The 27,000-nt window shown below is 48.6% G+C and overlaps 1 protein-coding gene and 1 long non-coding RNA gene across 3 annotated transcripts; both read right to left on the reverse strand.

Annotated features, from left to right (window-relative positions):
- LOC308577799 lies at positions 1 to 26,734 on the reverse strand. The gene is made up of 2 exons (XR_014003698.1): positions 26,072 to 26,734; positions 1 to 1,671 (listed from the first exon to the last, which is right to left on the reverse strand). It is a non-coding gene; the product is annotated as an uncharacterized lncRNA (long non-coding RNA).
- YJEFN3 (YjeF N-terminal domain containing 3) lies at positions 2,637 to 23,893 on the reverse strand. Of its 2 annotated transcripts, none has more exons than XM_081178039.1 (6): positions 23,475 to 23,893; positions 17,797 to 17,902; positions 15,858 to 15,968; positions 12,615 to 12,728; positions 7,309 to 7,459; positions 2,637 to 3,841 (listed from the first exon to the last, which is right to left on the reverse strand). In XM_081178039.1, exons 1-6 carry the CDS (start codon positions 23,537 to 23,539, stop codon positions 3,642 to 3,644), a joined length of 747 nt encoding a protein of 248 aa, XP_081034165.1. In that variant the 5' UTR covers positions 23,540 to 23,893; the 3' UTR covers positions 2,637 to 3,641. The 2 variants fall into 2 exon arrangements, with proteins under 2 accessions (XP_081034165.1, XP_081034164.1); XM_081178038.1 differs by having other exon boundaries at positions 17,797 to 17,905; positions 23,475 to 23,875.
- Positions 26,735 to 27,000: the final 266 nt, after the last annotated feature.

Below are 27,000 nucleotides of genomic sequence, written 5' to 3' on the forward strand. Positions count from 1 at the left end.
TCCGCTTTGGGCCTAGTACAAAACCTCGGTTGGCATTTCTTTTTTAATGTTTTAAAAAGCATTTTGCGCACGAATCATAATTTACATTACTGGCAGAGCCCCGAAGCGGATCTGTGTAGATTGAGTGTCCCCTCCAGTCCCAAGTGGCTTTTTTCTAAGGTCATACCACATATTAAGCGGAGCTAAAAAGAAGAAGAAAGACTTCAGCTAAGGCAGAGATACCCAAGCGGCGCCCACCGGGTGCGGCTAAACTACAATTCCCAACGACGTCTGGAGGGCCATCGCTGATCGGCAAAGAGGCAGCTCCCGCTCTGAAGAGTGAATATTTATTTTATATAGAGGCCCTGACCCGGAAGGACTTAAACAATGACAGGCATTACGTGGCTAATAATGTTCTACTAACATATATATAATAGGGACGCGGGTGGCACTGTGGGTTAAACCACAGAGCCTAGGACTTGCCGATCAGAAGGTCGGCGGTTCGACTCTGGGGTTGCGGCGCTCACCTCGCTTTACTGGCCGAGGGAGCCAGCGTACATCTTCCGGGTCATGTGGCCAGCAGGACTGAGCCGCTTCTGGCGAACCAGAGCAGCGCACGGAAACGCTGTTTACCTTCACGCCGGAGCGGTACCTATTTATCTACTTGCACTTTGACGTGCTTTCGAACTGCTAGGTTGGCAGGAGCAGGGACCGAGCAACGGGAGCTCACCCCGTCATTGCGGGGATTCGAACCGCCGACCTTCTGATCGGCAAGTCCTAGGCTCTGGGGTTTAACCCACAGCGCCACCCGCGTCCCTATTCTATTACATATTCTCTGCTTAAGAATTACTACAATTTGAGCTTCTGTTATCGCAGGATTGCAGATGCGAGACGATTGAAAGGCTTGTTTGCCGTGGTGATATTGAATTGACTGCCTTCCCTAATTTTGTTCACACGGTATTGATTTATTTTATTAGTTGTATCTCCACCATATGCCCTCTATTCAAGAACTGTGAAATAATACAGGATATGTATGTGTTGTCGGAACACAATTAGCCACATGTTGCCTGTTATTGTTTAAGTTTGCCTGTGCTTGCAACACGGGATTTACCGTATTTTTCGCTCTATATGACGCACCAGAGCACAAGACGCACCTAGTTTTTGGAGGAGGAAAACAAGAAAAAAAATATTCTGAATCTCAGAAGCCAGAACAGCAAGAGGGATCGCTGCGCAGCGAAAGCAGCAATCCCTCTTGCTGTTCTGGCTTCTGGGATAGCTGCGCAGCCTGCATTCGCTCCATAAGACGCACACACATTTCCCCTTTTTAGGAGGGGAAAAGTGAGTCTTATAGAGCAAAAAATACGGTGTTTTGTTACGTATCGCTGACCCGGGAAGAGGCATTCTCTTCCACACAGCAGCGAATGCTGCTTCTTCGATTAGGGGTCGAGAGCATCTGTGTCGCTGGGGATGCTGCAAAACTACAACTCCCATCTAACTGCCCGTTGGTCGTGCTGGTTTCCGGGGCCAGTGGAAGCTGCCGCCCAGTTTTTGGAAGAGGCATTTCCGCACTCCCAGGAGGAAATTCATCTTCTAGCTAGAGGCAGCTCATTCAATGATATTCAGAGTTGCAGATAAAGTGGTACCTTGGTTCTCAAACGTTGTCGAACAAATCGGCTCCCAAGCAACGCAAACCTAGATGTGGGCGTTTTTCGGGAGCCGAACGTCTGACGCGGCTTCCGCTTGAGTGCAGCCCATCGGAAGCCGCTCGCCTTGGTTTCTGAACGGTTTCGGGAATTGGACGGACTTTTAATCGTTTTAATGTTTTTAACCGTCCAGAATTCGGTGTTAAAAACAAAAGAGGAATGTAAATGGGTAAAACTGATGGTAATATGGTTGATTTGAATATGTTATTATTGATTATGTATACCCAATGTATCAGCCGCCTGGGGGGGCGGTTTCACTGTTTGTGTTTTGGTTGTTGGTAGAAAATTTTATATATATATATATATATATATACACACACACACACACACACACACACACACACACACACACACATACACAGTGGTACCTCAGGTTACATATGCTTCAGGTTACATACGCTTCAGGTTACAGACTCCGCTAACCCAGAAATATTACCTCGGGTTAAGAGCTTTGCTTCAGGATGAGAACAGAAATTGTGCAGTGGTGGCAGCAGGAGGCCCCATTAGCTGAAGTGGTGCTTCAGGTTAAGAACAGTTTCAGATTAAGAACAGTTTCAGGTTAAGAACAGCCGGACCTCCGGCATGAATTAAGTACTTAACCCGAGGTACTACTGTGTGTGTGTGTATATATATGCGTGTATATATATACACACATATATATATGCACATACCGTCCAGAATGGATTAATCCATTCTGTATTACATTCTATGGGAAAGCAGCGCGCCTCAGTTTTGGAACGCTTTGGTTTTGGAACGGAATATCCGGAACGGATTAAGTTTGAGAACCAAGGTAGCACTGTATTGTTACTATTATTCTCCATCCCTGACCTAAAGAATAGGGATTCTCCCACTTCCAGGAGGGAATACCTCTTCCCTAATGAGTCACCTCTCAACTCCTTGCGTGCAGCTTTGGTTTTGGAACAGAATATCCAGAGCGAATTAAGTTTGACTGTATTCCCCATCCTTTGACCTAAAGAGGAACAGGGAAGGCTTCTTTTCAGATCGGGAGCAGGCAGAATCGGTGGCCTCTCAGACTAGGCTCAAACGGCACCCTATAGCCCCCACGTCTCGCCTGCCCCACAAGCTACAGTTTGTACGTTTCCAGACGTCTAGGCACAGAATTCATTGGGTTCTCCGCCCAACCTCTCGCCGTTCGGGAGAAGCAAATGGGGCTCTTTTGGGGGGGAGCACAACCCGAAAATGCTTAACCTGAAGCTCATTCAACCCGAGGTATGACTGTACCTATGTACAGTGGTACCTCGGGTTAAGTACTTAATTCGTTCCGGAGGTCCGTTCTTAACCTGAAACTGTTCTTAACCTGAAGCACCACTTTAGCTAATGGGGCCTCCTGCTGCTGCTGCGCCGCCGGAGCACAATTTCTGTTCTCATCCTGAAGCAAAGTTCTTAACCCGAGGTACTATTTCTGGGTTAGAGGAGTCTGTAACCTGAAGCGTATGTAACCCGAGGTACCACTGTATGTATGTATGTGTGTGTGTGTGTGTGTGTGTGTGTGTGTGTATATATATATATATATATATATATATATATATATATATAATCGGAATGGATTAATCCGTTCTGTATTACTTTCTATGGGAAAGCAGCGCACCTTGGTTTTGGAACGCTTTGGTTTTGGAACGGAATATCCAGAGCGAATTAAGTTTGAGAAGCAAGGTACCACTGTATTCCCCATCCTTTGACCTAAAGATGAACGGGGAAGGCTTCTTTTCAGATCGGGAGCAGGCAGAATCGGTGGCCTCTCAGACTAGGCTCAAACGCCCCCCTATAGCCCCCACGTCTCGCCTGCCCCACAAGCTACGGTCTGTACGTTTCCAGAGGTCTAGGCGCAGAATTCGTCTTCGGGTTCTCCGCCCAACCTCTCGCCGTTTGGGAGAAGCAAATGGGGCTCTTTTTTGGTGGGGCGCGATGCGGGAAAGGAACTCCAAGGACCCTCTTTCTTTAAAGAGAAACCACGTCGTCTGTGCCGGGGTACTCGGGGAAATTCAGTTCGAACTTTTTCTGCACATCATAAGGGAGAAACCGGCCGGCTACAAGGTGGTGCTTGCCCACAAACCGCGTGGCGCACTGTTTGGGGGCGGCCAGGGAGACGAGGACGTCGGGACTGATGCCGTCGGAACTGCCTGTCTCCACATCCCAGCCTGAAAAGAAAGGGGGTTTTGGGGGGGGGGACAGGGAAGAGAGAGGATAATCAGAAGCGTCATAGAATCATAGAATCATAGAATCATAGAATCCTAGAGTTGGAATAGACCACAAGGGCCATCGAGTCCAACCCCCTGCCAAGCAGGAAACACCATCAGAGCACTCCTGACATATGGTTGTCAAGCCTCTGCTTAAAGACCTCCAAAGGAGGAGACTCCACCACACTCCTTGGCAGCAAATTCCACTGCCGAACAGCTCTTACTGTCAGGAAGTTCTTCCTAATGTTGAGGTGGAATCTTCTTTCTTGTAGTTTCTTGCATCTTCCTGGATCGAAGCATCTAAAGCCCACAGAGGTCACCCCCTCTCTCTCCACCTCCCCTGTTCTCTGTCCATGGCATTATGGGGTAGACTGCTCTTGGGCATGGAGGTTCTATTAAGCTGACGATACTGAATGTGGGAATGTTTGTAAAAAAAATTCAAATGGCCTCGGTCCTGTATACCTGAAGGAGCGTCTCCAACTCCATCGTCCAGCCTGGACACTGAGATCCAGCGCCGAGGGCCTTTTGGCAGTTCCCTCCCTGCGAGAAGTGAGGTTATAGGGAACCAGGCAGAGGGCCTTCTCGGTGGTGGCGCCCGCCCTGTGGAACACCCTTCCATCAGATGTCAAGGAGAAAAACAACTCTCTGACTTTTAGAAGACATCTGAAGGCAGCCCTGTTTAGGGAAGTGTTTAATGTTTGACGTTTTATCGTGTTTTTAATATTCTGTGGGTTAAACCACAGAGCCTTGGGCTTGCCGATCAGAAGGTCGGCGGTTTGAATCCCCGCAATGACGGGGTGAGCTCCCGTTGCTCAGTCCCTGCTCCTGCCAACCTAGCAGTTCAAAAGCACGTCAAAGTGCAAGTAGATAAATAGGTACCGCTCCGGCGGGAAGGTAAACGGAAGGTAAAGGGACCCCTGACCATTAGGTCCAGTCGTGGCCGACTCTGGGGTTGCGGCGCTCATCTTGCTTTACTGGCTGAGGGAGCCGGCATTCAGCTTCCGGGTCATGTGGCCAGCAGGACTGAGCCACTTCTGGCGAACCAGAGCAGCGAACGGAAATGCTGTTTACCTTCCCGCCGGAGTGGTACCTATTTATCTACTTGCACTTTGGCGTGCTTTCGAACTGCTAGGTGGGCAGGAGCTGGGACTGAGCAACAGGAGCTCACCCCATCATTGCGGGGATTCGAACCGCTGACCTTCTGATCGGCAAGCCCTAGGCTCTGTGGTTTAACCCACAGCACCACCTGCGTCCCTATCCCGAGGTACCACTGTACCATTATTATTATTATTATTATTATTATTATTATTATTATTATTATTATTATTATTATCTCTGAGAAGGCTTACACAACCTCACACAACCCAGGGAGAAGCATATTCCAAACAACAGCAGTTGAATCAGAGAGCATGAATTATGGCTGAATTATTATTATGGGGATTAATTGAGGAAGCGGGAGAGAACCAGCCTCTTTGAGCCGATGGAGAAGAAAAACTGGGATGAAAATGCCATTTCCCAAAAAACCTTTCTGCTCCGTCACGGTGCCGCTGAAAAAGGAAGGATGGAACGGAGGGAGAGATTTCTCAGATTCACCTCTCCTCGTTTGCTCTTCCTGATGGGGAAAGCAGAGACCCGGCTGCCGCTGTCCAGCCAGACACACACAAAAAAAGGGGTTATTTGGGTTATGACTTCATGTCTCGGTTTGGGGAAGCTGACGCCTCCCCCTTTTTTGCTGGACGGAGCTTTCAAGAGCTTCTGGAGACGGCTACTGTTTGTGCCAGGCCACTGGGGTGAAACTGGGCAGGGTGGCGGAAGGGAGGGGGCATAATTCCTCGGACCACCGCGAGAGGCAAGGGGTCAGGCTAAGCCCGTAGGGCATGGGTGGGTAAACTGAGGCCCGGGGGCCGGATCTGGCCCAATCGCCTTCTCAATCCGGCCCGCGGATGGTCCAGGAACCAGCGTGTTTTTACATGAGTAGAATGTGTCCTTTTATCTAAAATGCATCTCTGGGTTATTAGTGGGGGCATAGGGATTCGTTCCTATTTTTATCTTTATTAATCCTAAAACCTGCTACCTCACCAATTATTATAATTTTTATCTCTTGTAATAATTTCGGAGTTGACGCTATCGGTCCTTCTACAGATAGACGACCCAACATTTCGCTTCCCTGCATGTTAAAAATATGAACGATGAGAGTAAATACAAAAGGATGTATAGAAACTTATTTGTGTATGCGATTACAGCGGCAAGAATGTTACTTGCCCCGCAATGGAAATTAACAGAAGTCCCAGCAAACGAAGAACGGATGCAAAAACTTATGGAATACAGTGGTGCCTCGCAAGACGAAATTAATTCGTTCCGCGAGTTTTTTTGTCTTGCGATTTTTTTCGTCTTGCGAAGCACGGTGTCGGAAAAGTTTTGGAAAAGCTTCAAAAATCACCAAAGTCTTTAAAAACCTCAAAAAAGGCTACCACACCGCGTTCTATGTGTTGCTCCTCGAAGTCAAGTCGCAACTGTATTAACGGTGTTAAGAAAAAGGAAACAAACTCGCAAGAACTCGCAGACGTTTCGTCTTGCGAAGCAAGCCCATAGGGAAATTCGTCTTGCGAAGCAGCTCAAAAAAACAAAAACCCTTTCGTCTAGCGAGTTTTCCGTCTTGCGAGGCATTTGTCTTGCGAGGTACCACTGTATGCAGAAATGGTGAAACTTACCAGAAAAATAAGAAATCAATATAACTTTTTTACAAAAGAAGGGAAATGGTTTACTGAATATTTACAGACAAATCGTAAACAGATAAGAACACCGGCAGGGCAACTGTAATAACCTGCAGTTTCGTAAGAGCATATATTTAAAGGAGACAAATAAATGAGCAAATCGGGTTAAATTTGGGTAGGCAGAAGGTGTTAAAATTAAATTTAAGGAAGCGCAGAAAGAGGGGGAAGGAAGTGGAGTTTTGAAATGCCAAAAGGATTGTAAAATCAGTGAAATGTATAAACTTGAAACGGACGCACTTGTAAAGTATAAACTTATAAACTCGAAAAGTTTAAAAGTATAAATGTACAAACTCGGAAAGTACAAATAAAAATAAAAAAGAAGCAGCTGAACGTTGGAAGATCTGAGATAGATAAAAGAAAGTTCCTGCCTGTCTCTTTCTCCCCCTTATTCTCCCGGTTTCCTTTATAGAAAGCAGAGAGGAAGAGTGGTGGGAAAGTAGATTGAGTCGTTTATGCCTGACATTAGCGCCACCTACTGTTGAGCTCCTGAGATGCCACCGAATTGCAGCTTCTCTCCCCGAACAATCTAACAGGGAAAGGGATTCGCCGGTCGGATCCTAACAAGGCTCCTTGATTCCCCTGGGGCTCCTTATTCGACAGGGATTTGCGGGAGGGGGGGACCCAGAAGGCTGCTGTTCAACAGGGGAAGCGTACCAGAGGGGACGTCCAGGCTGATGAGAGGGATCCGGATTTGCTTGAGGGTGGCCAGGATCGTACCGAACGGCTCCGGCAACTCGCCGGGCGTGGCCTCCACTCCGAGCAAGGCGTCGATCACGAGGTTGTAAGCGTCGCTGATCAGCTGAGTCTGCCACCGGGGGAGAAGATGAGAGAGGGGAGTCACATCACAACCACGCAGTTGTGGGCTCTCCAATTCTTATAGCTACACAAACAAGTTGTTGTCTACCGACCGAGGTGCATGCAAAACACAGTGCAAAAAGAATCTCGATGCAGCCCTTATTATTATTATTACTATAAGAGTGGTACAGTGGTACCTCTAGTTGTGGACACAATCCGTTCCAGGGTGTCGTTTGCACCCCTAAAAGTCCGTAACCAAAGCGGCGCTTCTGCGCATGTCCAAAGCGCAATAGAGCGCTTCTGCGCATGTGCGAAGTGCACAGAACGCTTCTGAGTGTGCGCACGTGGCGAAACCCAGAAGTAAACATTTCTGGGTTTGCTGCGTTCTTAACCCGAAAAAACGCAACATGAAGCGTTCGCAAGAAGAGGTATGACTGTACCTTGGTTCTTAAACTTAATCCATTCCGGAAGTCCGTTCCAAAACCAAGGCGCACTTTCCCATAGAAAGTCATGCAAAATTGATCATTATGTTCCAGACCTTTAAAAACAACCCCTAAAACAGCAATTTAACGTGAATTTCACCATCTAACGAGGCCATTGGTCCATAAAATGAAAGCAATGATCAATGTACTGTACTATAAAATAAATAAGACAGTATTGTAGATGATAAAAATAAAAATTACCTTTTTTTCTTACCTTCACTGATGATTGTCATTGTCTGGATGGGGGGCTTTTATCCATTTCCACAATCACACTATCAATCAATCAATCAATCAATCAGTAGCTGAACTGGGTTCCACACAGCCACAAAAACAAATGAACTGAAAAAGGATCAAAAACAAAAACACAAAATAAATAGCAAAAGCGCCAGATTTAATCCATTCTGGAAGTCTGTTTGACTTCCGAAACGTTTGAAAACCAAGGCGCGGCTTCTGATCGGTGCAGGCGCCCCGGAAACAATAGCCGACAGCCGCGCTGGACGTTCCCAAAAAAATATATTTGAGAATCGGAACACTTCCAGTTTTCAGAGTTTGAGAACCAAGGCGTTTAAGAACCAAGGTACCACTGTATTACTATTATTATTTTATTTGTACCCTGCCCAACTGACTCGGTTGCCCCCCCGGTCATCTCACAGTCTCTACCTCCAACTACAAAGCTGCGCCCAATACCTTGCTGAGACAACGTGAATCTCCTGTCTCCGCTGCTGGGCTGCTCTCCGTGGTGCTGAACTGTGACGCGGCAGCTAAAAAAGCCAATGCAATTCTGGGCCGCATCAATAGGAGTATAGCATCTAGATCAAGGGAAGTAATAGTGCCACTGTATTCTGCTCTGGTCAGACCTCACCTGGAGTACTGTGTCCAGTTCTGGGCACCACAGTTCAAGAAGGACACTGACAAACTGGAACGTGTCCAGAGGAGGGCAACCAAAATGGTCAAAGGCCTGGAAAGGCCTTATGAGGAACGGCTAAGGGAGCTGGGCATGTTTAGCCTGGAGAAGAGGAGGTTAAGGGGTGATATGATAGCCATCTTCAAATATATAAAAGGATGTCACATAGAGGAGGGAGAAAGGTTGTTTTCTGCTGCTCCAGAGAAGCGGACACGGAGCACTGGATCCAAACTACAAGAAAGAAGATTCCACCTAAACATTAGGAAGAACTTCCTGACAGTAAGAGCTGCTCGACAGTGGAATTTGCTGCCAAGGAGTGTGGTGGAGTCTCCTCCTTTGGAGGTCTTTAAGCAGAGGCTTGACAACCATATGTCAGGAGTGCTCTGATGGTGTTTCCTGCTTGGCAGGGGGTTGGACTCGATGGCCCTTGTGGTCTCTTCCAACTCTATGATTCTATGATTCTGCAGCCCTGTCCAAGGTCCTGAACCTAGCTTGGCCTTAAGCCAGCGGTTCTCAACCTGTGGGTCCCCAGATGTTGTTGGACTACAACTCCCATCATCCCTGAGCTCTGGCCTTGCTAGCTAGAGGGGATGGGAGTTGTAGTCCAACAACATCTGGGACCCACAGGTTGAGAAAGGCTTACACCAGGCTTCCTCAACCTCGGCCCTCCAGATGTTTTTGGCCTACAACTCCCATGATCCCTTGCTAGCAGGACCAGTGGTCAGGGATGATGGGAATTGTAGTCTCGAAACATCTGGAGGGCTGAGGTTGAGGAAGCCTGGCTTATGCAGACTCTATGGAAGAGCTTCCCCTATGTCCTCTTAGCTCAGTGGTTCTCAACCTGTGGGTCTCCAGATGTTGTTGGACTACAACTCCCATCATCCCTGAGCTCTGGCCTTGCTAGCTAGGGGGGATGGGAGTTGTAGTTCAACAACATCTGGGGACCCACAGGTGGAGAAAGGACGTAGACATAGCTGTTTTGCTACTAGGTTAGGGTCTTGAAAAGTACATAGAGTTGGAAACTCATCTCGCTTTACTGGCCGAGGGAGCCGGCGTACAGCTTCGGGGTCATGTGGCCAGCAGGACTAAGCCGCTTCTGGCGAACCGGAGCAGCGCACGGAAACGGCGTTTACCTTCCCGCCGGAGCGGTACCTATTGATCTACTTGCAATTTGACGTGCTTTCGAACTGCTAGGTGGGCAGGAGCAGGGACCGAGCAACGGGAGCTCACCCCATCATTGCGGGGATTCGAACCGCCGACCTTCTGATCAGCAAGTCCTAGGCTCTGTGGTTTAACCCACAGCGCCACCTGCGTCCCCTAGATATGCATTACGACACGATAATCTTTATTGTCACGAAACTGAAAATCTACATGAGACATTCAGGCATATTCTAGGATCCAAACTCAGTACATAACATAAGATCAGCTTCACTTGGTCCTCAGGGATGCTGTCTCAAGACCAGATCTGACCCGCAACATCGCAATGTGCCGTCACTGCACATTAGGGAGAAACATGACCCAACTGGCCACGAATCGGCATTAAATGAGCATCAAAAACAGGGCACAGATGGTCATCAACGTTGCTCCCTCTCTATTATTTTTGCAAATGTCTTTGACACCAAAAAAATGTCTGCAAGCAAACTTCCAGCGTATTTCTGGCACGCTCCCTGCGGTTTCAAGCAGTAACATTTGGTATGATCCCTAATTTTAGCTCTCCAGAAGGACGCTTGCCATTTTGTTTTAACTTCTCTCGCAGCTGGCTTCTCCCTGAGCACAAACACCGCAAGATTATAGCAAACGGATCCGGCTTCTGTTGCGATTTAGCAAAAATTGCAAGGCCAAAGATTTTCGAAATAATGAGGGCGAGGGTCTATGACGCTGTGAGGTTAGGGCGGCCGTCCCAGGAACCAGCGAGTAACTGGGATATGACCAGAAAGCCACACACATTGCTCAAAACCTTCCTCTGTAATTTCTTTCTGGGACGTCAGGACCCAAAAATGTCATTAAAAGAGTCTTGGAGATTGACGTCTCTTTTAATAGAACAGAATGCGATTTGCGAGGCCACAACACTCTGATGCCAATCCCCCAATATCTAAAGTGAGGGCCCTGAGGATGGTGGGGGAAAGGGTGGGATTCGATTCAATTCATATTTTAAAGGCCGGTCTACCTCATTCCAGGGACGCGGGTGGCGCTGTGGGTTAAACCACAGAGCCTAGGACTTGCCGATCAGAAGGTTGGCGGTTCGAATCCTGTTCCCGTTTCTCGGTCCCTGCTCCTGCCCACCTAGCAGTTCGAAAGCACCTCAAAGTGCAAGTAGATAAATAGGTACCACTCCAGCGGGAAGGTAAACGGCGTTTCTATGCGCTGCTCTGGTTCGCCAGAAGCGGCTCAGTCCTGCTGGCCACATGACCCGGAAGCTGTACGCCGGCTCCCCCGGCCAATAAAGCGAGATGAGCGCCGCAACCCCAGAGTCGGCCGCGACTGGACCTAACCGTCAGGGGTCCCTTTACCTTTTCTACCTCATTCACACTTCCTGAGAGAACAGCAAACCGAAATATGGTGGTACCTTGGTTTTCAAACGCCTTGGTACTCAAAGAACTCGGAACCCAAACATTGCAAACCCAGAAGAAAGCGTTCCGGTTTGCGAACATTTTCCGGAAGACGAACATGCTCCATTTTGAGAGTTACGCTTCCGATTTTTGAGCGCCACACTTCCGTTGTGAGTGTTACGCTGAGGTCTGTTCATTTTTGCTATTTATTTTGTGTTTCTGTTTTCGCAGCTCTTTTTCCTTTTGTTTTTGCGACTGTGCAGAACCCAGTGCAGCTACTGATGGATTGATTGTGTGACTGCAATACATTGTTTATTGCTTTCATTTAATAATAATAATAATAATAATAATAATAATAATAATAATAATAATAATAATAATAATAATAATTCTATTTGTACCCCGCCCATCTGGCTGCGTCTCCCCAGCCACTCTGGGCGGCTTCCAACAAAGATTAAAAATACATTAAAATGTCACACATTAAAAACTTCCCTGAACTGCCTTCAGATGTCTTCTAAATGTCAGGTAGTTGTTTATCTCTTTGACATCTGGTGGGAGGGCGTTTCACAGGGCGGGCGCCACCACCGAGAAGGCCCTCTGCCTGGTTCCCTGTAGCTTTGCTTCTCGCAGGGAGGGAACCGCCAGAAGACCCTCAGGAGATGGACCCTGGTGTCCGGGCTGGACGATGGAGGTGGAGAATGCTCCTTCAGGTATACTGGGCTGAGGCTGTTTAGGGCTTTAAAGTTCAACACCAGCACTTTGAATTGTGCTTGTAATGGTCTCATTAGATAGTAAAATCCATGTTCCGATTGCTGTTTTGGGGGTTGTGTTTTTAAAAGCCCAGAACGGATTAATCCGTTTCGCATTGCTTTCCATGGGAAAGCAGCGCGCCTTGGTTTCAGGACGCTTTGGTTTTGGAACGGAATTTCCGGAACGGATTAAGTTTGAGAACCAAGGGACCACTGTACAATCATCTGCCATCAAGAGGGCTTGATGAAAAGGTCAAGAGAAAAATAACTACCAAACTTTTAGAAGACATCTGAAGGCAGCCCTGTTTAGGGAAGCTTTTAATGTTTAACAGGTTATTGTATTTTAGTGTTTTGTTGGAAGCCGCCCAGAGTGGCTGGGGAAACCCAGCCAGATGGGCAGGGTATAAATAATAAATTGTTGTTGTTGTTGTTACACCAAGATGCTCCCTTGCAAGTGAGGGACCAGAAAGACTTTGCTCACCTCCGCTGGCAGATAGGAAAGAAAGGGGATGTCCATTTTTTCGCACTGGGTGGTGAAATCCCGGAAAAGAGGATTCGAAGATCTCTTCGGGTAGAAAATGGTGGGCTCGTATTCCTGCAAGGAGAAACATAAGGGGGAGACAAAAGAGGAAGGGATAATAATAATAATAATAATAATAATAATAATAATAATAATAATAATAATAATGTTGTTTTGTCGTTTAGTCGTGTCCGCCTCTTCGTGACCCCCTGGACCAGAGCACGCCAGGCCCTCCTGTCTTCCACTGCCTCCCGCAGTTTGGTCAAACTCATGCTGGTAGCTTCGAGAACACTGTCCCACCATCTCGTCCTCTGTCGTCCCCTTCTCCTTGTGCCCTCCATCTTTCCCAACACCAGGGTCTTTCCCAGGGAGTCTTCTCTTCTCATTAGGTGGCCAAAGTCTTGGAGCCTCAGCTTCAGGATCTGTCCTTCCAGTGAGCACTCAGGGCTGATTTCCTTCAGAATGGAGAGGTTGGATCTTCTTGCAGTCCATGGGACTCTCAAGAGTCTCCTCCAGCACCAGAATTCAAAAGCATCCATTCTTGATGGTCCAGCTCTCACTTCCATACATCACTACTGGGAAAACCAGAGCTTGAACTATACGGACCTTTGTTGGCAAGGTGATGTCTCTGCTTTTTAAGATGCTGAATAATAATAATAAGTAAATAATAATAATAATTTACACCCCGCCCTCCCCAGCCGGGCTCAGGGCGGCTAACACCAGTAAAATTACAGTAAAAACATAATTGGGGGGGGGGGGAAACCAATTTAAAATACAGGTTAAAATGCAATTTAAAATGCAGCCTCATTTTAAAAGTAGCCCATGGATCAAAACCATAAGGGGAGGGAAACAGAAGGGTCAGACTGAGTCCAAACCAAAGGCTAGGCGGAACAGCTCTGTCTTGCAGGCCCTGCGGAAAGATGTCAAGTCCCGCAGGGCCCTGGTCTCTTGGGACAGAGCGTTCCACCACGTCGGGGCCAGTACTGAAAAGGCCCTGGCCTTAGCAGAGACCAATCTAACCACCTTGCGGCTTGGGACCTCCGAAATGTTGGACGGGGCATAAATAAAGAATTATTATTATTATTATTATTATTATTATTATTATTATTATTATTCAAGTGGAAGCCTTGCTGAAGCGACATTTCCCTCATTGCTCTACACTCCAGCCCATAGCTGTCAACGTTTCCCTTTTTTAAAGGGAAATTCCCTTATTTCGAATAGGATTCCTTGCAAGAAAAGGGAAAAGTTGACAGCTATGCTCCAGCCTTCCTGAAATGGGGCACTGGATATCTAACTGATAACGGGCAGGGTTCTAAACTCTGAATGAAAGTTAAGAAATAAATTTTAAAAGCAGAGTGGTTGGCACAGGAAGGGGAACGAAACCACTTCATCCCTGAGAAATAAATTTCAGAAAAGGAAGGGGACTCCCTCTTTCCCCTTCTCCTCCTCGTTCCCCCGGGCGACCTGGACCTATTTCCTAGCGAGACTAATTCAGGGCGAGAAAGAGACTGCAGGGTGCTTTGTACGCTGCAAATACGGTGTATTAAAAGCCTGCCAAACCAGCCGGGACTGTTGCTTTGTGGCTTTCAAAAGCTAAAGCACAGTTTGCATTAAAAGCAGAACCATGCGTCTCTCTCTGAGATCTCTTTGCAATTTGCAAAGCTCAGAAAAACCCCCGGCCAATGGTGCCAATATTTTTAGTCCTAACACAGAGCATTCTCTCTCCTTCAACCTCACCCCAGCGATTCTGCGAGGGTTTGGGAAACAAATTTCTTCTTCTTCTTCTTTAGCAATCCCTCATAGCCAAGTAAGATTGTCTTCCATAAACACGGTTTTAACAGTGAGTCCGTAAGTGACTGTGGAGGCCAATTCTGGATCCACACATCCTTCCACAGTGGGGACATTGGTTTCCGGGCGGGAGTTGATCCCGGTGAGGGTTTGCCAAGCACGCTTTCCTCTTAGCACGTTTCTCCCTTGCGTCCTGAGTTCGAGTGTCTCCAAAGCCCATGACACCTTTGGTCAAGGCTGTTCTCCAACTGGAGCGCTCGCAGGCCAGTGTTTCCCAGTTGTCAGTGTTTATACTACATTTTCCTGCCAACCTAGCAGTTCGAAAGCACGTCAAAGTGCAAGTAGATAAATAGGTACCGCTCCAGCGGGAAGGTAAAAGCCGCTTCCGTGCGCTGCTCTGGTTCGCCAGAAGCGGCTTAGTCCTGCTGGCCACACGACCCGGAAGCTGTACGCCGGCTCCCTCGGCCAGTAAAGCGAGATGAGCGCCGCAACCCCAGAATCATCCACAACTGGACCTAATGGTCAGGGGTCCCTTTACCTTTACCTATACTACATTTTTAAAAATGTGCCTTGAGAGAGTCTTTAAACCTCTTTTGTTGACCACCAGCATTACGCTTTCCATTTTAAAGTTTGGAATCGAGTACAGTGGTACCTCGGGTTAAGAACTTAATTCGTTCCGGAGGTCCATTCTTAACCTGAAAGTGATCTTAACCTAAAGCACCACTTTAGCTAATGGGGCCTCCCACTGCCACGTTTTCTGTTCTCATCCTGAAGCAAAGTTCTTAACCCGAGGTACTATTTCTGGGTTAGCGGAGTCTGTAACCTGAAGCGTCTATAACCCGAGGTACCACCGTAGTTGCTTTGGAAGACTACAACCAGGCATCCGCAAAACATGACCAGTCCAACAAAGTTGATGTTGAAGAATCATTGCTTCGAAACCAGTGATCTTTGCTTCTTCCAGAACACTGATATTAGTTCGCCTGTCTTCCCAAGTGATGTGTAATATTTTTCAGAGACACCGTTGATGGAATCTTCCAAGGCGTTGGAGATGGCGTTTATGAGTGGTCCACGTTTCACAAGCATACAGTAAGGTTGGTAGTGCAATAGCTTTGCAAACGAGCTAACTGGTAAAATATCACCACTGGAGAGAGACCTGATTTTGCACTTTTCAGTAGTGCTGGGACAAACATCACTCTGTGTGTGTGTGTGTGTGTTTGTTTTCAGACATCCTGAGATGGAAATCCCAAGCCACTTTGCCTCCGGACATCATAGCCCTTGCAGCCGGTAGCCATCAATACCTCTATGAATTTGTCCAACCCTCTTTTAAGGGGGGGGGCAGAAATGGATTCGAACAGGGAAGAGAGAAGGTGCAAGTTGGAAACAAAGACAAACTCGGGGGGGGGGACAGATACCTACAAAGACACGCAGGTGACGGGCACACGCCAGGCCGATCGCCCCGTTCTGCTCGCAGCCGCAGACCACCAGCAACGTCGGCTGCTTCCTTGGCAAAGACCTCCGAGGGAAAACCTGGAACGAAACGCCCAGGAAAATTAGGGTACAGGGTGACAGGGTGTGGGTGGGGGCCTTCTCGGTGGTGGCACCCGCCCTGTGGAAACCCTGAAAGACCTACATTGCTCCCAGGACGTTTCTGGGCCCAATTCAAAGTGTTGGTGCTGACCTTGAAAGCCCTAAAGGGCCCAGTATACCTGAAGGAGCGTCTCCACCCCCATCGTTCTGCCCGGACACCGGGGTCCATCTCCCGAGGGCCTTCTGGCGGTTCCCTCCCTGCGAAAAGCCAAGTTACAGGGAACCAGGCAGAGGGCCTTCTCGGTGGTGGCGCCCGCCCTGTGGAATGAACTAATTAAGTTTTAGTTTATATAGTGATTTGTTGTATTTTATGCTTTATATTCTTTTTTCCTTTTACCCATTTCATTCTTTTCCCTTTATTATTGTTAACTTTTTCTTCTGTTATGTTTATGCATGGAAAATAATAAATATTATTCTGGGGGGGGGGGATATTTTAAAAATTGCCCAAATAGCAACTCAACTCCCGCTGTGGTGGGGGGGAGAGGGAAGAGTCCCCATTCCCCCCTCACCGCGGCCAGGGCCAGACTTCGAAAAGCGCTCGGCATTTCCTCGGCGGCGGAGGGTCGGGAGAGGCTGCAAGCGATTGGAAATCCAGATGTGGCTTCTCTGCATCCAAAACAAACAGGACAAAAATGAAGGAGGCAGAGATGCTCTGGGCAACGTTAAGAGGAGGCGATTTCGGTGGTACCCGAAGTGCTGGTCCGAAGAACAACAGGCTGCCACCTCAGGGCGCTTGGAAACATAACAATATATATAATAACTTATTATTTATTCCCCGCCCACCTGGCTGAGTTTCCCCAGCCACTCTGGGCGGCTCCCAATCAAGTGTTAAAAACAATACAGTGTTAAATGTTAAAAGCTTCCCTAAACAGGGCTGCCTTCAGATGTCTTTTAAAGATAGGATAGCTGCTTATTTCCTTCACATCTGAAGGGAGGGTGTTCCACAGGGCGGGCGCCACCACCGAGAAGGCCCTCTGCCTGGTTCCCTGTAACCTCACTTCTCACAATGAGGGAACCGCCAGAAGGCCCTCGGCGCTGGATCTCAGTGTCCGGGCAGAACGATGGGGGTGGAGACGCTCCTTCAGGTATACTGGGCCATTTAGGGCTTTCAAGGTCAGCACCAACACTTTGAATTGTGCTCGGAAATGTACTGGGAGTCAACGTAGATCTTTTAGGACCGGTGTTATGTGGTCCTGGCAGCCGCTCCCAGTCCCCAGTCTAGCTGCCGCATTCTGGATTAGTTGTAGTTTCCGGGTCACCTTCAAAGGTAGCCCCACGTAGAGCGCGTTGCAGTAGTCCAAGCGGGAGATAACCAGAGCATGCACCACTCTGGCCAGACAGTCTGTGGGCAGGGAGGGTCTCAGCCTGCATACCAGATGGAGCTGGTAGACAGCTGCCCTGGATACAGAAAAGACCTGCGCCTCCATGGACAGCTGTGAGTCCAGAATGACCCCCAGGCTGCACACCTGGTCCTTCGGGGGGCACAGTCACCCCATTCAGGACCAGGGAATCCTCCACACCAGCCCGCCCCCTGTCCCCCCAAAACAGTCCTTCTGTCTTGTCAGGATTCAGCCTCACTCCGTTAGCCGCCATCCATCCTCCAACCGCCTCCAGGCACTCACACAGGACCTTCACTGCCTTCACTGGTTCTGATTTAAAGGAGAGCTCCGAGACCACGAGGGTTGCCAACCCGGCGCCCTCCAGACCAGAAAGTTTCCGTTCCTCCTCTTTCAGCTGTTTCCATCCCAGCTGGTAATCTTGCGCTTACCTTGGTGACTGCCATGGCGCACGCGTGACCCCAGATCTCAATCAGCTGCTGCTGCCCAAACCTAAACTCCTCCAGGAGTTCTTTGTCGATCGCCAAGGCTTCTGCTCTGCTGCAAGACACAGGAAAAGGTTTGTTTGTTTTTGTTTTTAGTCATTTAGTCCTGTCCGCCTCTTCGTGACCCCCTGGACCAGAGCATGCCAGGCACTCCTGTCTTCCACTGCCTCCCGCAGTTTGGTCAAACTCATGCTGGTCGCTTCGAGAACACTGTCCCACCATCTCGTCCTCTGTCGTCCCCTTCTCCTTGTGCCCTCCATCTTTCCCAGCATCAGGGTCTTTTCCAGGGAGTCTTCTCTTCTCAGGAGGTGGCCAAAGTCTTGGAGCCTCAGCTTCAGGATCTGTCCTTCCAGTGAGCACTCAGGGCTGATTTCCTTCCGAATGGAGAGGTTTGATCTTCTTGCAGTCCATGGGACTCTCAAGAGTCTCCTCCAGCACCAGAATTCAAAAGTTCTTCAGTGATCAGCCTTTATGGTCCAGCTACAACCACGAAACACAGCACTTGGGATTTCATACTCTGAGATCCTGTTCTCCGTATTTAGGTTTGATGAGGCCCTCAGCTCCTGAAGGTAATGGGGCCCTTTATATGTCCAGCTGTCCTTTGTCCACAACAAATTGTCACTGTTTTTTTGTGTTGAATATATGCTATATGGTAATTTATGGACCTCATAGGTATCTCAGCAGAGACATCACCTAGCCAACAAAGGCCTGTATAGTTCAAGCTCTGGTTTTCCCAGTAGTGATGTATGGAAGTGAGAGCTGGACCATCAAGTAGGCTGATGGCCGAAGAATGGATGCTTTTGAATTCTGGTGCTGGAGGAGACTCTGGAGAGTCCCATGGACTGCAAGAAGATCAAACCTCTCCATTCTGAAGGAAATCAGCCCTGAGTGCTCACTGGAAGGACAGATCCTGAAGCTGAGGCTCCAAGACTTTGGCCACCTCATGAGAAGAGAAGACTCCCTGGAAAAGACCCTGGTGTTGGGAAAGATGGAGGGCCCAAGGAAAAGGGGACGATGGAGGACGAGATGGTTGGACAGTGTTCTCGAAGCTACCAGCATGAGTTTGACCAAACTGCGGAAGGCAGTGGAAGACAGAAGTGCCTGGCGTGCTCTGGTCCAGGGGGTCACGAAGAGACGGACATGACTAAATGACTAAACAAGGGGGCCCCCAAAGGCCATCCAGCCCACCCCCCACAATGCACGGTTTTGCACTGTCCGATATACCGTATTTTTCGCTCTATAAGACGCACCAGACCATAAGATGCACCTAGTTTTTGGAGGAGGAAAACAAGAAAAAAAAAAATCTGCACAGCGAACCCTCTTGCTGTTCTGGCTTCTGGGATAACTGTGCAGCCTGCATTCGCTCCATAAGACGGACACACATTTCCCCTTACTTTTTAGGAGGGAAAAAGTGAGTCTTATAGAGCAAAAAATACGGTAAGCCCCCTTTTCACGCTGTGCTGGAAAGCAGCCGATCTCTCCTTCTCGCTGGATTGAGACCCCCCCAAAAAAATAAAAAAAAAGAAATTGAGGCTTTCCAGCTTCCCGCGGCGTTTGGTTCCGTCGCCATGGCAACCGCTAAATAAGAGGCCTTTGGAAAGAGATTCTTCCCACAATGCTACAATGGCTGGGCAGAGCTGGGGGGGCGGGGCGGAGTGTGGGGGGCGAGTTAAGGGGGGCAGGGGCGCCGCAATTCCGGGAAGAGTTTGCTCCCTTCTCCCCTCCATCCTCTCCCTGCTCATCCCAGTCCATCACTCGAAGCTCCATTTCCCATCGTCTGGTACCCGAAGAAGAGGGACTTATTTGAGACCCCAATTTCCCCACCATCTAATTTTCAACTTTTCTGGTACCCAAACCGGAGGGTCTTCTATAAGACCTCAATTTCCCCATCTCCTGCTTTCAACTTTTCTGGTACCCAAACCAGAGAGCTTTCTGCGAGACCCCAATTTCCCCATCACTGTTTTTAAACTTTTCTGGTACCCAAACCAGAGGGTTTTCTGCGAGACCCCAATTTCCCCATCACCTGTTTTTAAACTTTTCTGGTACCCAAACCAGAGAGCTTTCTGCGAGACCCCAATTTCCCCATCACCTGTTTTTAAACTTTTCTGGTACCCAAACCAGAGGGTTTTCTGCGAGACCCCAATTTCCCCATCACCTGTTTTTAAACTTTTCTGGTACCCAAACCAGAGGGTTTTCTGCGAGACCCCAATTTCCCCATCACCTGTTTTTAAACTTTTCTGGTACCCAAACCAGAGGGTTTTCTGCGAGACCCCAATTTCCCCATCACCTGTTTTTAAACTTTTCTGGTACCCAAATCAGAGGGTTTTCTGCGAGACCCCAATTTCCCCATCATTTGCTTTCAACTTTTCTGGTACCCAAACCAGAGAGCTTTCTGCGAGACCCCAATTTCCCCATCACCTGTTTTTAAACTTTTCTGGTACCCAAACCAGAGGGTTTTCTGCGAGACCCCAATTTCCCCATCATCTAATTTTCAACTTTTCTGGTACCCAAACCAGAGGGTCTTATTTGAGACCCCAATTTCTCCATCATCTAATTTTCAACTGTTCTGGTACCCAAACCAGAGGGTTTTCTGTGAGCCCCACGTTTCGTGCAAAGTCTGTGATGCATTTAAATGAAACGCTACTATAGATGGTACCATAAATCTTGTTTCTTCCCATTCTTCGCTATCAATATTCTGGCAGCTGTTGTGGCGTTCCGGAAAAAAGTACCATAACATAGAAGAATGGCAGATGAAGATGATGGACTATATGGAACTTGCCAAACTGACCGGGAGACCAGAGATGGTGGAAGAAGATTGGGAGAAGTTTAAGGAATATTTGAAAAAAATATATGTTAATATTTAAATCTTAGAATAGCTTTGGAAGTGGGTATAGGTTGTAGGGTTAGAAGTAGAAGATAGCGTATTTTAAAATATTATTATTTGCAAGTGATAAAATGTGAAGTTATTTTAAGTGTGGTTAAAAAAAAAAGATGGTTAGAAATTATGATATATATATATAAACTGCTAAAGATGAAGTAAAATGAAAATCAGATAGCGGGGACTTGGGGAAACCCACCTAACAATGTTTAGGGGGGGAAAGGATAAGACAAGAATCTGTTAATGTTGTTTGTTTTCCTGTTTGTGTTATAAAATGAATTTTAAAAAATTGGAGAAATATATATATATAAATGAAACGCTTCTTTGACGCTTCTGAATTCAGCCCTGGCGATGTCTCCTTAAGAGTGGAAGTGCAAACCCCAAAAACGTGCAAGACGAAAAAGAGATTTAACGGGCGGCAAAAATGCACACTCGTTTTCTCTCGTGCGCCCCACAACCCCGAGGAGGAGACAGATTTAATAGCATCATTGCAAAGGAAAATATATATCTTTCTCTGCTCCCAACACCCACATCACACTCGAGAGCGAAGCTTGTTTTATGGTTGCCATGGAGATCAGAGGCGAGCGAGTCGCTCTTTGCAAAACCCGCGTTTGCAAAGAGAGAAAAATATGATTCTTTTCGGTGTTGCAACCACACAGATCAGTGGCCCCCGATCTTCGCTGCCCATATAAACGAACAAATGCATATACTGTAATTTTCCATGCATAAGAGTAGGGTTTTTTATTATTATTAAAAAATCATGTTAGAAATTTGGGGAGGCCGCGTCTTATACACAGATAGTGCATTAAAAGCTCAACTATTGTGGGCAATCGCTCCCCCCGCTTTCTTAATTTTGAGCGCCCCCAAAATCGGGGGGCATCTTATACACGGGGGTTTGCTGTACACGGAAAAATATGGTAGAAAGAGGACTGACTCAAAAAACACAGATGTAAAAACCTCACAGGTATACCATGTTTTGAAAACGCTCCCCCCGCAAATAATGTTCATTACTCTTTCAAGATGTGGAGGGTTTTTTTTGGGGGGGGGGTTGTTGTTTTAATTTTGGTTATGCATTTTGCGGTTTTGTATTCTGGTTTTATTCTGTGAGCCGGCCTGAGACCTGCAGGCACAGGGGCAGGATATTAAGTCAATAAATAATAAAAATAATCACCCCCTCCCTCTAATTTCCTCCTTCTCCTACCCCTGGATACCATATTGTCTGTTGGGAAAAAAGTATAATCTGAAAAGAGAGAGCGAAACAGGGCACATTCTTTTGCAATTCACGAAAGTCGAATTTTAAATGGAAATTGGTTTTTTAAAAAGGAAGGTTAGGCGGACGGCGAAGCAAGAATCCAGCGTATGGGGCTGTGCGTGGAAAGAGTGTAAGGGGAGGCTGTAGGATCAAGCCCATCTGACCAAGTACCCCGAAGGAGAAACAGATCACAAGAGCGCCCCCCCCCACTTTGGGACACCCCCCCCCAGCGACCGAAATTCAGAAGTATCACTGCCTCGGCAGCCATGTCGCCCGTGAATTCACCTAATTCTCGCCTAAAGCCATGTAGTTGGGTTGAATCCAGTGGAGGAGAGTTCCGCAGCTTAACCACCTTCGGTTCTGGGCTGGGCCTACGAAAGGATCGTTTTCTGGGCGGCGGAGATGTCGCCATAGATCGCCTGCATGGGGTTCGTTCACACTCCCAGAGTCGCAGAACAGTAGAGAGTTGGAAGGGACCCCAGCGCTCATTTAGTCTGACCCCCTGGTGCAATGCAAAATGTCCCATACAGGGCAGTGCTTTTTTTCCCCTTTAAAAAATATGTTTAGGGGTGTACTCTCGTTTTCCGACTCATATTGAAATAATAAAGGTAAAGGGACCGCTGACCGTTAGGTCCCGTCGTGGCCAACTCTGGGGTTGCGGCGCTCATCTCGCTTTACTGGCCGAGGGAGCCGGCGTCCAGCTTCCGGGTCATGTGGCCAGCAGGACTAAGCCGCTTCTGGCGAACCAGAGCAGCGCACGGAAACGCCGTTTACCTTCCCGCCAGAGTGGTACCTATTGATCTACTTGCACTTTGATGTGCTTTCGAACTGCTAGGTTGGCAGGAGCAGGCACCGAGCAACGGGAGCTCACCCCGTCATTGTGGGGTGATTCGAACCGCCGACCTTCTGATCGGCAAGTCCTAGGCTCTGGGGTTTAACCCACAGCGCCACCCGCGTCCCTTAATTTAAGATCCACAAAATGTTTAGGGGTACGTGTCCCCCCAGAAAAATACGAGAATCGAACCCACAACCTTGCTGTTACTGGTTCTAAGTTCTAACCAGCAGAGATACCCACGCCTTAAGTCAGCCTTCCCCAAGGTGCTGCCCTCGAGTCGTCGGACGACCGCACCCAAGTACCAAACCTGCCCAAACGTCGGTCCCCGAGTCGAGCTCCCTGATGGGTCGTTTTTGTCCAGGTCGCCATCATCATCTGCCCACCTTCTGGGTGCTTTGGCACTGAGGTACCCCTGGATCCATCACAGACCCCTGCCTGTCTCCCCCTTAATTTGAGAAAACATACCACTCCTTGCTTTGGCCCCACAAACCCATTCCCCAGCCCGCAACTACCGAGGCCAGCCCCTTAACGTTGCCTGGCTTCCGTCGCAGGTAGAATCTCAACAGGTGCAGCCTCCGGACAGGTGCACAAAGAGCTTTGCCAGGAGGGGGGGTGGCGAGAAAGGCAGGGGTCTTTTTCCCACAAGGCGGCCAACTTACCTTAAATACCGGAGGGGCTGAATCTCGTCTTTGCTGTGGGACGAGTTGCAAATGGTCTTCTCCATCGTCTGGGTGGAAAGAGAATTTTCTCTCCTTCCTGCCCCCCCTTTGCAACCCCAGGAAGGAAGAAAAACAGCAACACCCTTTCCTTGTTTTTTTAAAACCCCCCTTTCTCTTTTTTCTTCTTGCGGTTTATAAAAGATAGCAGAATGGGAAGAGGCACTAGCGTGGGCACCGCGGCAATCGATTGGCTGTTTCTTCCTGGAGGAATAAAAGAAAAATTCCCCCAATAGAAAAACGAGGGGGGGGGAGAGAGAGAAGGCTGGTGGTTAACCCTGTGTGAGTGTCTGGAGGCGGTTAGAGGATGGATGGTGGCTAACGGATTGAGGTTGAATCCTGACAAGACAGAAGGACTGTTTTTAGGGGACAGGGGGCGGGCAGGTGTGGGGGACTCCCTGGTCCTGAATCAGGCAACTGTGCCCCTGAAGGACCAGGTGCGCAGCCTGGGAGTCATTTTGGACTCACAGCTGGCCATGGAGGCACAGGTTAATTCTGTGTCCAGGGCAGCTCCATATGGTACGCAGAATGAGACCCTCCCTGCCCGCGGACTGTCTTTCCAGAGTGGTGCATGCTCTGGTTATCTCCCGCTTGGACTACTGCCATGCGCTCTCCGTGGGGCTACCTTTGAAGGTGACCCGGAAACTACAACTAATCCAGAACGCGGCAGCTAGACTGGTGACTGGGAGCAGCCGCCGAGACCACATAACACCGGTCTTGAAAGACCTACATTGGCTCCCAGGACGTTTCCGAGCACAATTCAAAGTGTTGGTGCTGACCTTGAAAGCCCTAAATGGCCCAGTATGCCTGAAGGAGCGTCTCCACCCCCATCGTCTGGCCCGGACACCAGGGTCCCTCTCCCAAGGGCCTTCTGGCGGTTCCCTCGCTGCGAGAAGCCAAGTTGCAGGGAACCAGGCAGAGGGCCTTCTCGGTGGTGGCGCCCGCCCCGTGGAACGCCCTCCCACCAGAGAAAAAGAACTACCAAACTTTTAGAAGACATCTGAAGGCAGCCCTGTTTAGGGAAGCTTTTAATGTTTAACAGGTTATTGTATTTTAGTGTTTTGTTGGAAGCCGCCCAGAGTGGCTGGGGAAACCCAGCCAGATTGGAGGGGTATATTATTATTATTATTATTATTATTATTATTATTATTATTAAGAGTCCCCCAAGATGGCTAGCGGCAACGCAATTGTCTGTGGGGGCTTGCGAGGGGCGATTCCGTCCACATCCGTAAAAAGATCTTAAAATTATTTTGCTATTAAGCAGCGTATAGAAAAGCTTTCGGTAATGATAAAAGGTGCTTTCGGATCAGGTGCCTGGTTAGGTGATGTAGCTGAATATGGATTTTTTCGGCGCATCCGTAACCCAGAAAAATGCAACCTAAGCGTCTGTAATCTGAGGTATGACTGTATATCGTATTGTTTTATTGCTGTGGCCGACGCAAATAATGATTCATTCATTCATTCCTCCACCAGCCAGCAGGAGTGCTAATGAAACCATCCCGACGCTCTGCCCCTCCGACTCTATGATTCTAGGGACAGACGCAGAAAGGTGGCAAGAGGCGTTCTTAACAGAACATAGCATTTTTATTCAGTATATATATATATATATATTTGTTTGTTTCCAGCATATAAGCATAAGGAACTGAAGGCAAAAGATGCAGTGGGGGTGAGCAGCCCCCGTCCGCAGAAAGGACAGCAAAGTAGCTCGGGGGTACGCCAGGGGCCGAGTTCGAATCCCGCCTCGTGAGCTAGCCACTGCCAGCTGCAAATAAAGACCCCCCTCTCCCTGTCTCACACTGTGGCACCAAACCCCCAGATTGTAATAAGTGGGCACTGCCATGTGCTTTGAATCCCAAAGGCATTTTTTTTCCCCTGGAACATTGCAGCGGCCAGCTCATTCTCTGAATGTCCGAACGACCACTCATTCCCCAAAATTATGCATAAAGGGACCCCTGACCATTGGGTCCAGTCGTGGCCGACTCTGGGGTTGCGGCGCTCATCTCGCTCTATTGGCCGAGGAGCCGGCGTCTAGCTTCCGGGTCATGTGGCCAGCATGACTAAGCCGCTTCTGGCGAACCAGAGCAGCGCACGGAAACACCGTTTACCTTCCCGCCGGAGCGGTACCTATTTATCTACTTGCACTTTGAGGTGCTTTCGAACTAGTTGGCAGGAGCAGGGACCGAGCAACGGGAGCTCACCCCGTCATTGCGGGGATTCGGACCACCGACCTTCTGATCGGCAAGTCCTAGGCTCTGGGGTTTAACCCACAGCGCCACCCGCGTCCCTCAAAACTATGCATATGGTTGTCCAAAAACTGGGGCGGAAGAGAACGAAGGCAGAGAACGAAGACAGGCGTTGATTTAAAATAGGGGTGCCATAGTTCCCCCCCCCGACATATCTGGGACTCATCCGTCGGAAAACCCAGACATACGGCAACCCACGTGGGAAGTGTTGACATTTAATTTCCTTAAAAACACAGCCATACCTTGGTTTTCGAACAGCTTAGTTCTCGGACGTTTCCGCTCCCGAACGCCGGAAACCCGGAAGTGACTGTTCCGGTTTGCGGACCGTGTTCGGAAGCCGAACATCCGGCACAGCTTCCTATTGGCTGCAGGAGCTTCCCACAGCCAAACGGAAGCTGCGCTTTGGTTTCTGAACCTTTTGGAAGCTGAACGGACTTGCGAGCTACGACTGTAGTTCCAAAACTTCCAATTTTTTTGGGGGGGGGGAGATTTCATCAAAAAAAGCTTGTGTTTGGCCAAAACGAGCTTGACAACTTTGGTGTCCAGACTGTCACCTGTTGAAATATGGCAACCTTAATTTAAAAGGAGAGAGGGAACCTGTCTTCTGCCCTATTCCACAGCGCGGAGGGGGGGAACCATGCGCTGCCCGGGCGCCACCTGGACTCCAGTTCCCATCGTCCCTGACCACTGGGAGTCGACATCAGGAGGGAAGCAGAGCTATTTCCCCCGTCCCTGATCTAAGGAGAGGCACTCCCTTCCGCACGCAAGAGATGAAAACACGCCTCTGTTTAGAAGAGACGCTCTCTCCCGAGAACGCAGAAGGCTCCGTCTCAGATCAGGATATTCCAGGTTGCTGGACTACATAACCCATCATCCACAGCTGCTGGACTACATAACCCATCACTCGCGGTTGCTGGACTACATAACCCATCATCCGTGGTTGCTGGACTACATAACCCATCATCCACAGTTGCTGGACTACATAACCCATCACTCGCGGTTGCTGGACTACATAACCCATCATCCGTGGTTGCTGGACTACATAACCCATCATCCACAGTTGCTGGACTACATAACCCATCACCCGCGGTTGCTGGACTACATAACCCATCATCCGCGGTTGCTGGACTACATAACCCATCATCCGCGGTTGCTGGACTACATAACCCATCACCCATGGTTGCTGGACTACACAGCCCATCACCCACGGTTGCTGGACTACACAG

Source organism: Podarcis bocagei, assembly GCF_964188305.1.
Source record: "Podarcis bocagei genome assembly, chromosome: 18".
Classification (NCBI taxonomy): Eukaryota; Metazoa; Chordata; class Lepidosauria; order Squamata; family Lacertidae; genus Podarcis; species Podarcis bocagei.

Bases quoted from the DNA above. Each gene is read 5' to 3' on its own strand.
- YJEFN3 (XM_081178038.1), bottom strand. From the start codon at position 23,539: ATGGAGAAGACCATTTGCAACTCGTCCCACAGCAAAGACGAGATTCAG. The intron at 15,969-17,796 runs GTAAGCGCAAGA...GTTTCGTTCCAG, and splicing joins GCGCCATGGCAGTCACCAAG to GTTTTCCCTCGGAGGTCTTT. The intron at 7,460-12,614 runs GTGAGCAAAGTC...CCCCGGTGGCAG, and splicing joins TTTCCTATCTGCCAGCGGAG to ACTCAGCTGATCAGCGACGC.